An 11,128-nucleotide genomic window follows, 5' to 3' on the forward strand; every position below is an offset into this window, starting at 1 on the left:
GTTGAACGCTTTGAAGATAGCTTTTTGGCTTTCTTTGGTAGAACATTTACAAAGTAAAAGTCTTGTTATCTTAGATGTTTCAACCAACTCTGCTATTAACTGCCAACTAGTTGTTTAGACTAAACATGGAGGCAGTCAAGACTCTGAGTCTGTTCGTGAGAAATATTTTAGGTCATTACTGAGGTGAATTGGGGCCTCAGGGATTTTTTGACTCAATGCTCTAAGGTTTTGTGACAGAAAAAAAAAAAAAAGATTTTGCTGGACCACAACTGCCACTAATTATTGTCCATTATGTTATGAACCAAAGAACTGGAAACATCCCCAAACCCACTGTCCTCCAACCAAGAGAAAATACTGATTCCTGAAATCGCCATAAAAAATGGAATCCTTCCGGTTCGGTTGCATTGCTCTTGGAAAGAAGGCCAATCAGCCTACGAGGACCAGCCCCGAACTTCTGCTTGGCGTGAACCTTTAGTAGCCTGCCATCTGTCCAGGGCCCGGGCAGCGCAGCGGCAGGAAGTGAGCCTCCATGTGTCGAGGCCCTGAGGAGGAGAAAGAGGCTGGGCAGCCTCGCCCTGGAGAGGCCTGGGGAGCCACGGGCCCAAGGGGTCCCTCCAAGCACAGAGGCGATCTGGGGACGTGCTGCCACTTCACTCTGCAGAGGGCCACCTCTTGTTTGCCTCTGACTCCCGACATGTCAAAGCGCAAAATAGCACTTTCTTCTTTAGGAATCTTCACAAGTCTTCCTGCACGTGGCCTAGGTTTTATGAGACAGCGACGTTTTGGTCATCTCTCATCCTCGTCCAAGTTGAGACAAGAGAGGCGGAGTGTCTGCTTCTCCCAGTGCAGCAACCGACAGGCCCAGAGGGTCCCCGCCAGAGCGCATTGTTCTGGGAGGCCGCGGGGAGGCAGGAGGTGCGGGGCCCCTCTCTCGAGAGCCCCCAGGAGACATCGCGGTCCAGCACTTTCCTCACAACGCGGTCGTGTGGCAATGCCCGTGCGTGGTCCAGGAGCTGTTCACCGCGCCGCCCTGCAACTCCTCTCTCATGTGGCCTCCCGCAGTCCAGCGAGAGATGCGGACCTTCCTGCCGGCTGCGTTCGGTGAGCGGAATGTGCAAGTTTGAGAAAGTCCTGCTTTCAGCGCTACTGGGAAGTGAAGTAGTCATGAGCAGAAGCAAGCATTCGTTGTTGGGGATATATGTTCGTGTGAACGCAATGGAGCTTTTATTTGTGACTTGCATTAGTTATACCACGCATAATGAAGTTGTCTTTTTGAAAACTTAAGTGGGAAAAATAACATGTTAAAGGACAGATTCCCTACACCGTCGTTCCTGGGTTGAATGGCAACCCAGGTAATTTAGTCAAAACATGTCTTGAACCATTTTCGTGTGTGAAAAATTTGTCTCTGATTAGAGCTGGCTGAATGTTTCCCCCCAAATAATGGGCTTTGAGCATTAATAATAGGCCTCCATCTGTCAACAGCTATTGCTCTGATTTTATTCATACGCAATAAAGCCCTTACAATAGGCTACACAATTAACTTTCTGCAGTTGAAATGGATAAACCATTAATGGTTTTAGAAGAATCCAATTAGAAGTAAATGAAAACACTTTGAATTCTTCCAGTTTATGACCATACTAGAGTAGATTAAATGCATTTTTTATTATTTGAAATCTTTTTCTCCTAGCATGTAGTAATGGTGGGAGAATTAAGTGACACCACAATTTTGGGAAATGGGGGGAAACAGTAAAACCGCAAGCACCAGGCGACTGAAGAGAGAGGAGGGTCCTTTAGGTGAGGCTCTGCTTCGACATTACTCTGGGAAGCTCTGCCTGACAAAGGGGGCGTTGCAGCTGCATTCAGTCTCCCGCCTGAAATCGAGGGGGTCCTCTGAGCATCGCAGTTGTAATTAAGTAAAACAGGAGGCTTTTAAAAGAGCAAAGACAATCAAGCAACATTTGTCCTTTTACATAACAAAGCTCTACCAAAATTTCCACTGATTTCACCAATTTATCATATTGTTTTTAAAGATTTTATTTATTTTCCAGAGACAGGGGAAGAGAGGGAGAAAGAGAGGCAGAGAAATATCAATGTGTGGTTGCCTCTCACATGCCCCCAACTGGGGACCTGGCCTGCAACCCAGGCATGTGCCCTGACTGGGAATGGAACCAGCCATCCTCTGGTTCACAGGCCGGCACTCAATCCACTGAGCTACACCAGCCGAGGCATGATTTCACCAATTTAAATGTCACAAAACAATTTGCTTTGTTTTCCTCTCTCTCTCATTCTCTTCCAGAGTGTAGGTGCATCTTAATTTTTCCTAGTTATGTTTATAAAGAGTACTCATGATCTCACTGAGCTACACCAGCTAGGGCAAGAGTGCTCCTGATTTCAAACACACAGTTAGTGTCATCAGGATCACAACTGTGGGTAAAAAAAAAAAAGTCACCTTCTATTCATGTTTTTCTCAGACTGTTCCATGTCTGTTGTGGATTGGGATGGGTAGGGCATTTGGGGGAGGAGCAGTAAAGTTAGGTCCCCAAACTAGAGAAGCTTCACTTCCCATGGAATGTCCTCCATCCTCTGCCTCGCTGTCTGGCTGAGAAGAACAGTAGTACACCAGGAGCGCAATCCCAGAAAAGTTTCCGATGGGAATTCTTGCCACACTCCATGAAAGGTATGTGGCTGAGGCTCCTTGGTGATTTGTTGCAATCCTAACTCCGAAGCGTAATCCAGATCTTCTGAGGGGCTGTCCTGGGCTCAGAGGCCATTGAGGGCTGGAGAATGAGACTTTTTTGTTATAGGAAGAGGGAGTGATGAATCTTTTATTTGTTTGTTTATTTTTGGTTAAATGAAGAAGAAAAAGTAAAACAAAATGCCAAGTACCATGTGCATCATTTAAATGGAAGTTTTCTCCAACCATAAAAGGACATTTGGGGGAATGCTAGGGGAAGATGAATAAGGACTAGCTCAGAGATGATATCAGAAAATGAGTAATATTTTTAGGAGGGATGATGGCGTTGTGGTCATGTAGGAAAATGTGCTTAATTTTAGGAGATGTGCTGAAGGGTTGGTACTACAATGACTACAACTTATTTCCAACATATTGAAAATGTACATACAAAAATAGAGCAAATGTGATAAACATTAAGAATAGTCAAATTGAGATAGTGGGTATGGGGCAGTCATCGAACCAGCAATTAAAGGTCTGTCTTGTCAGTTGGAAATGTTTCCAGCTGCAAGTAAAAGACAAGGGCTGAAACTTTAACATTCATTACTTAATAAACAAGAAGGCTCGAAGTTGTCAAGTCAGGGTTGGTTCAGCAACTCAGTGATGCCATCCACACTCCGCCTTATTCTGCCCATCTGCCTTGTCTCCCTCAGCTGATTGGCTTCTGAAGCTGCCGATTTGTGATTGCAAGGCAGCTGCTGCAGCTTTGGGCATCACAGCCACATCCGAAGGCAGGGGATGGGTGGGGAACAGCCAAAGCAAGCTCTCCTCTCGCACTTGCCTCTTTTCTCAGAAAGCAGAATCTTTCCCAGAAGCCTTTAGGAGACTTTGGCTTCCGCCTCAGTGGTTAGAACAGTCAGAGGCCAATCCTAGCCACAGAGGGTTGGAAATGGCATCAGAGTAAGTAACTTACATCCAAGGTGACTCATCCCCTTGGGCTGTGGCTGCACCGTCTGAACAAAATCGGTGTTCTGTTAACGAGAGAAAGGGAAATGACAGCTACTCGTCATTTGCCCTTTTCCTCTGGAGGGGAAATTGTTCTGTTTTTACGAGGTAACAGAAATGACGTTAAATGAAACTAAAACTAAAACTCATCCTGCTCCCTATATATTATGAGGATGTTTAACAGAAAGACAAATAGTGCCCGAAAAGGGACTGAGTTTCTCACCTTCCTACACATCATCTCTTTAGCGCTGTGAAGTAGAAACTTTGTAACCATCCATGAAAACTACCTTTTGTTTCACTTTCAAGTCTGGTAATACATTTTCACGAACAGGTTACTTTTGGAGATGGTTCTCATTGTGACAGGCATTATGCAGCAGAACAGAGTATACAGCACTACTCAACATATTATTAGCCACGGTTGATCCAGTGACTTCTATATGCAAAGCAGGTGAAGTGTTCTCTCATTTGTGCAAAAAGAATGCGCCTGCCTATTAACAAAAATCCCCAATTCAGTCTGAGTCATCAGGCTTAATAAAGAATGAGAAAACCAAAAGCTTTCAGCAACTGTTTTAATTTCTACTTTCTCCCCAACCTGCATGAGGCCATATAATCGGATGCTCTCAATATCTGGGCTCCTTACATGAAAGCCACTGATTGACCAAGGCCATTAATAGTCATAACTAGAGTTCCCTCCTGCTATGTCCCCTTCCTTATACCACGGTCCAAGAGCAGGCTTTCTCTTAGAAAGATGCTACACACTTGTAAAAGTATTGGAATGAGTTCCCAGACCAATAATAGCCACCTGAAAATCACTGGGAGCCATAGCTGTGTGTCCTTGGAAGGCATAGAGTTGCATGGCCTGGTCTCAGAAGGGCTTTGAGGGTCCAGAAGTCCCTCACCATCGCAGTGGCCCATCTGTCAGATGCTTTAGCCTTTGGTGTTGATGGCTGGCTATTCCCTGTTTCTGGGTCACCTCTGGGATGTGACTGATTATAACATTGTCCACTACATTGTCCTGGAGGCTTTGCTGTCGGGCTGGCTTGGAACAGGTACAAGAGAGCCCATTCTCTTCTATGTCAAAAAGGCTGACCAGGCTCCCGGACTCACCCATCTTATTGGGGCTGTACCGGTAGCCTGTGGCTTGCCTGTCTCTCTGCAGTGACCCCTTGGAGCTGTCCTATTGCTAATAGAAGCTGGGTGACTGTTCTATTTCCAAACTTAGATTTTACCCTTAGGATAAGTATTTTTTAAGTGATTTCCTCCAATGTCTTACATGAAATATTTCCCTTTGATTTAATCTCAATAAAATAAGGATGCATTACTTACAAAACAAAAAAGGGCCATGTCCTAGAGGAGGGGAGAGAGAGGTGTTGAGGAGTTGGCTTTGCTGGGGGTGTGGACAGGCACCCACAGAAATGGGAGGGAAGGCAGAGCACAGGTGTGGGCAGAGGGGCAGGTGTGGTGATGGGGACTCAAAAAAATCCTCTCCCACTGCTTTTATATCTCTTTAGTGACCTAGGAAACAAGGCCATCAGCTCAGAGCAAGGCTGAGAATGATTTTGGGAGAGCAGGATAATGGGGAAATCGTTGTCAGGAAAAATGCAGTAGGCGAAAGGGGTGTAGTCTATGGTTAGTGAGTGAATCCGAAGCGAGATCAGCCAGGGCGGGGTAATATACCCCTGGCCAGACCCTCTCCCTAGGTGACTAGGCCAGATGGAAGATCAGGAAACATTCCGGGGAATTCCTGATGCCAGAAGCCAGGTCCCAAGAAATTCTTGACACCACCTGGGGGCCAGAGAGACTGGCCTGGAGCAGGCTGTGGTACCAGCCAAGCATCCTACTCTTCAGTGCACTGCCTGTCCCTGGAAGATCTGTCCAGTGCTGGGGTGTGATGTGGACAGCAAAATCCTGGATCCTCAGGCAATGCTGAGATGGCAAAGGACAGGGCTGCACCTGGGGAGAGGCCCCAGGGCTGGGGATCTCTGCGGGGTGAAGGATCCAAGACACTAATCTTCCAGCTCTGGGGTAGGTGGCTGGGTAGTGCTCCTGTGTCACGGGATGGTACATCCAATTTTGACCTCCTTCCTCTGTGCCTTTTGGGTTCCGGAGGGCCTAATAAACAGGATTTTAGTGTCTCTGAGTTAACTGGCAAAATTTACTTTAAGTAAATACATGTACTTTTACTATTCAATAACATTTATCATTGTATATATGTGTTTTAGGAGCGACTTTGATCAACCTCATGAGCCTGAGATTTTTGATTTATGTAAGCTGTGCCTCATCAATATGGGTAAGATGACTCAACATGAAAGCGATATATTTTGCATGGTGAAGGGAACTGTCATAGATGATTAGAATGTCTCAAAATATCTGATGCAAAATATGTGTATATTTTTGTTAAAAATGTTTTTGATGACCAATTATAGCACACATTGAGAAAAATGCATAAAAATATGTGCAAGAAATGATGGTAATAAATAATTATGAAGTGAAGACCACGCAACCACCACTCAAGACAAAAACTAGGCTGTAGCTGGCACCTGAGCAGTCCCCCAGAGGCCCTTCTCCATCACGCCCCTTCCTCACCAACAAACGTGGTCATGAGCCTCACTTCCGTGGCAGCCACTTCCTTGCTTGTCTTTGTAGTGTTACCAGTGGGGTTGGCATCCCTAAGTGATACAATGTAGTTTAGTTTAAGTTGAGTGTGAACTTCCTATAAGTGAAATCCGAACTTACATATTTTATTGTCTTGCTTCTTTTACTCAACATTGTGTTAGTAATTACCATGTTGTTGCAGTTCTGGTTTCCTACTTTCCACTGCTGTGTGGTATTTCATTGTATAATATACCACCATTTATTTTTAGTTTTCCCAAAGAGCCAGATTTTGGCTTTATTAAGACTTTCTACTGTATCTTCATTTTTCTAGTTGATTCATTTCTGCTCTTAACTTTTATTATTGCTTTTCTTCTATTTCCTTTCGGTTTAGTTTGCTATTCCTTTTCTAAATTCTTAATGTAGATACTTAACTCCTATCTACATGAATTCAGACTTTCTTTTCTAATATATGTATTTAAGACCATAAATTTCTCTTTAAGCAGTCCTTTAGCTGCAACGGACAAGTTTTGATATGTTCTGCTAGAAGTATTTTATGATGTCCTTTATGATTCCTAGTTTGATCTGTGAATTATTTAGAAATGCATTCTTTCATTTGTTTATAAATTCCTTATATATGTTTATATATAAGGAATTTCTGATTTTTAAAAAATCAATTCTAGCTAAATTGCCTTAGGTCAGAGAACATCCTCTGTATGATTCAATATTTTGAAATATGATTTGCTCTATGATTCACTATCTGGTCAATTTCTACAAATGATTCATATGCTTAAAAAGCGCATGTAGTTTGAAATTGTTGGATACACTGTTTTATCATGTAACCTTTAGGGAGAACACACATATATAATATATAAATACACATAAATAACTATATTTAATGTACATTAAAATTTTTTGCGTGTTCTTTCAATTACCAAGAGGGAAGTAGTGTGTTAAAATCTCCCACGATGATTGTCTATTTCTTCTTTTCATTCTACACATTTTTTGAGTCATATATTTTGAGCCCTTGTTATTAGGTATATACAAAATTGGAATTTTTATATTTTCCCAATGAATTGAGTCTTTATCACTATGAAGTGACCCTCTTTATTTCAAGGAATGCTTTTTCTTTTGGACTTAACGTCTATTGGATACCAATTTAGTGACAGATTCTTTTTAGTTAGTGTTTGCATAGTACGTCATTCCATCCTTTTACTTTCAATCTTTCTAATCCTTTTGTTTTAATGTGTCTCTCGCCAACAACATGTAGTTGTATATTTAAATGCAACTGGCCAATATTTATCCTTTAACAGGAGCATTTAGTCCATTTAAACTTAATGATCATTAATGATGTATTTAAGCTAAATCTACCATGTTATTTTGTATTTTTTATTTGGCCCATTATATTTTTTCTCCTTTTTTTAATCTTCTCTCTCTTTTTTTTTTCACCATATTTTCCCTCAATTTGTTTTTCTGTGTTTTATTGTGGGTTTTTCTCCAGACATATCTATAGTTAACTGATTCTTTTTTAGTTATAATCTGTATTAATCTTGTTGATGGAATTTTAAATTTTAATTCCTATTACTTTATTTTTTCAGTCCTCGAGTTTCTACTTAGTTCTTTCTTAAACTGCCTGTGTCACTTTTTGTACTTTCCAATTCCCTGCTCGGGTTGTCAGACTTGGCTTTCCTTTCCTTAGACGCAGGAAGCATCATTATTTCACAGCCTGTGGCTGACAATTTAAATATCTGACATCTCAGCAGGTCTGTTTCTGTTGTCTATGTTACTTATCATAGACCTTGCTCATGGCGCTTCCTTTCCTTGTATGACTGGTTAGCTTCGTGTGCTGGGCACTGTATTTTACAATCATTATAGGAGTATTACAAAATGTAGGATGATTGTATCTTCCCTTAGGGAGGATTCTAATTGGCTTCTACCAGATGCATAGTGGGCACTAGCCAATGGGACCAGTTTAATCCAGGTTCAGACTTGAGGTTTCCAGGCCCGTCTGGATGAGGGAAACACAAGCCCAGGCAAGGCTTGCTGTACTGTAATTCACCCTTACTTATCCTGAGGGTGGACTGATAAGGGATCTCAGCTTAAAGTGGAAACTATTTTATCTCTGTCCTCATTTTTGATGGGCACGGAATTCAGTCCTCTGACTTTCTGAAGCCACCAAAACTGCAGTTTCATTTCATGGCTGTTTCTTCTGAATCAGGGAGGCATCCCAGGGTAACTTGGGCTTGCTCCTAGGGGTTCTCAGGTTCCCCCAAGGTAGTCAGCTGATATTTTCTCACAGGCTTCTTGGCTCTTTGATGCTTTAAAAATTTTTAAATATATTCTATACAGCTTTTAAAAGTATATTGTATTTTAAAATGTTATAGATGTGCTGCATAAAAGTATAATTTGGACATTCTGGCTTTAACTCTTGTATATTAAATGTCCTTTAGGTGGTTTTTGACCTTTGTTCCAGCTTTTAGGTCAAGGACCAGCACACGCCTTGCCTCTGTAGCCTTGCAGGGAGACCGAACGTGGCACCACGCTCCTGTGTTCCTGATGGAATTACAGGAACGCAATCTTCTCCTAACTGCAGCGTCTGCCTTAGTGGGGCTGGATCTGTATTCATATTTGGGGTCTTAATTGGTGATTGGATACACAGGAAACCAAGAAATAAGGATAATTCTCTTGTGTAAGGCATGTACAATGAGGTGCTGAACTATGATCTCACTTGCTCATTTGGTTTATTCAGTTAAACAAAATACAGATCTGAACATAAGAGCATAACTTTTAAAACCTAGAAACAGACTCCCACAGCTTTGTGTCATTCTCTGGTACTACATTTCAAGTGCTTTCATGTAGTTTTTAGATTCTTACCCGTCACAGATCTTTAATATTAAATTCCTGAAAACATGAAAAAATGAAATTCTGGCATTACCTATGTTTAAGATACTCATGTTATTTTTATTAAAGGCATTTTCTATGTGTGAAAGATATCTTTGTACCAAGTCAACTGTCTAGACTATGAATTAATATCTGGAGACTCATTTGTTTGAATGTAGATCTCCTTTTAGCTTTTGGCTCTAATATCTTTGAACCCTCCTTTCCCCAATAGGAATGTAAGTTTTTCTAAGTTTTTCCCACTTTTCTGATTACTAGTCAATGTGATTGATTGTTTTCAGTCCGCCTAGGAGGCTTGGAGAGGCATTCTCTAAAGCCACGTCCTCCAAGAAAGGCTGACGTACTTAAACTCGGGAGTATTGGTTCTTAGGCCGTATTGGTAACTTCAGTCACAGGTGAAATCCCGAAGAGTGTCACACAGCAGTAGAAAATTTTAAGTTCTTTATCTAGTATCCTGCTTTTCATATCATCTTTCTCTCAAAGTATGTTTTTATTTACTTGCAGAGCCCAGCTTGTTTATTTTCCTTTTGTTGGCAAAGGCTTTGCCTCCAGTGAGCCCACGAGCCTGCTTTTTGCTTCCTGCTGGAGCCTGCAGTTGCCGATAGAAACAGTAACCGTGGTTGGTACAGCAATTTGGTGAAATGCAGTTTCAACCCATCTCTCAAAACTGAGAGTCAATCTTGTTTCCATTCGGGGTTGCTCACGCCTGGCTCTTTACTCAGAATGCCTGTGTGACTGCCTGCTGTGTTTTCCTGATGCTTGTGTTCTGCTACAAAAGGGAGGGGACCAGCTCTGGCTTGGCTGGTCCCCTGTGAGTGTCCCCACCCCCACTCCACCCCTTTTGCTCCAGGAGTGAATGTCAGAGACAAGGCCCCAACGTGAGTCATCTCTGCACGGCCCTGCTCGCTGGTTTGGGATCTGGCTCATCTTCCGCCACTGTCCTCCTCACCCCTAATTTGTGAATCAGAGCCTAAATTCCACAGACATGAAGTCAAAGGAACAGCACAGTCTCTGTCTGCAAAGTACCAATTAGCATCGGATCTGGCGCTACTGGGAAGAAGAAAATCCTTAGAACCAACACAATAATGTTTGGCTCCAAACCCACATTGAACCTCTTTCTCTCAAAGGTTTTTTGTGTTTAGATGTTCCCGGAGCTGCCAGATAAATAACTGCATGTACCACAATGGGCTGAGAGAGTCTATTCTTGGGTTCCAAAGTTCCTTCACCCTCTCTCTGCAGGTGGCCTGCTGTGCAGCGCTGATGGCCCTGGCAGCTTTGGCCAACCTGGCCAGCACGGCACTGACCATCACCATTCAGAGGGACTGGATGGTGAGCCTCACAGGTGACAAGAGAGGCTAGCTGGCTGGTGAGCTGTGCCACGCAAGGCATCCTGGGACCTGCAAACAGCTGAGAAGTAGGCCTGGCTCAGTGATCACAGTGAATGAGCCCCCCAGTCGGGGCTCAGAGAGGCAGCCAGGTAGCCTTTAATGGAAAGGTACTCGAAGTAAGAGACCTAGGTTTGAAGCCACCTGAAACCGGTGATGGCTTTTACCAGCTGCAAGTTACTTCACTTCTTTAGACTTTCCTTTCCTCGTCTACAGAAATGGGAGATATCTCTTGTCCCCCTCCCGCCAGCTCAGTTTTGGGAAGGATTCTGTGACAAACAGGATTTGTAGAGCACTTAGCACTGTACTTGTGCGTAGGAAGCACTTAAGAAATGGATGATATTGTCATTACCAAAGGGACATATACACTGTACTTTTGGGAAAGAAGCCCCTCGAAATACATTATAGAAGCTCCTTGACAATTTTCGGCCTAGAAAATAGTGTATTAGAAGTTTTTTTAATTCTGACCACTGATAAGCTCCCACTCCACCACCCCCACCCTAAATTCATCCCCAAACATAACGTGATCTTCACTTATCTGAAAGTGAGAGGTAAAATTGTTTTGTTTTGTTTTGTT

The 11,128-nt window shown here is 42.8% G+C and overlaps 1 protein-coding gene across 1 annotated transcript in view; it reads left to right on the forward strand.

Annotated features, from left to right (window-relative positions):
- Window positions 1-10,686, forward strand: part of HYCC1 (hyccin PI4KA lipid kinase complex subunit 1) — a 109,429-nt gene extending 98,743 nt beyond the window's left edge. The window contains exons 11-12 of the mRNA XM_053926353.2: window positions 5,899-5,966; window positions 10,406-10,686. Of these exons, the coding sequence (XP_053782328.1) occupies window positions 5,899-5,966; window positions 10,406-10,525 (188 nt within the window). The 3' untranslated portion in view covers window positions 10,526-10,686. The remainder of the gene's footprint in view (window positions 1-5,898; window positions 5,967-10,405) is intronic.
- The last annotated feature ends 442 nt before the right edge of the window (window positions 10,687-11,128 follow it).

The sequence above is a fragment of the Desmodus rotundus genome, chromosome 6 (assembly GCF_022682495.2).
Source record: "Desmodus rotundus isolate HL8 chromosome 6, HLdesRot8A.1, whole genome shotgun sequence".
NCBI lineage: Eukaryota > Metazoa > Chordata > Mammalia > Chiroptera > Phyllostomidae > Desmodus > Desmodus rotundus.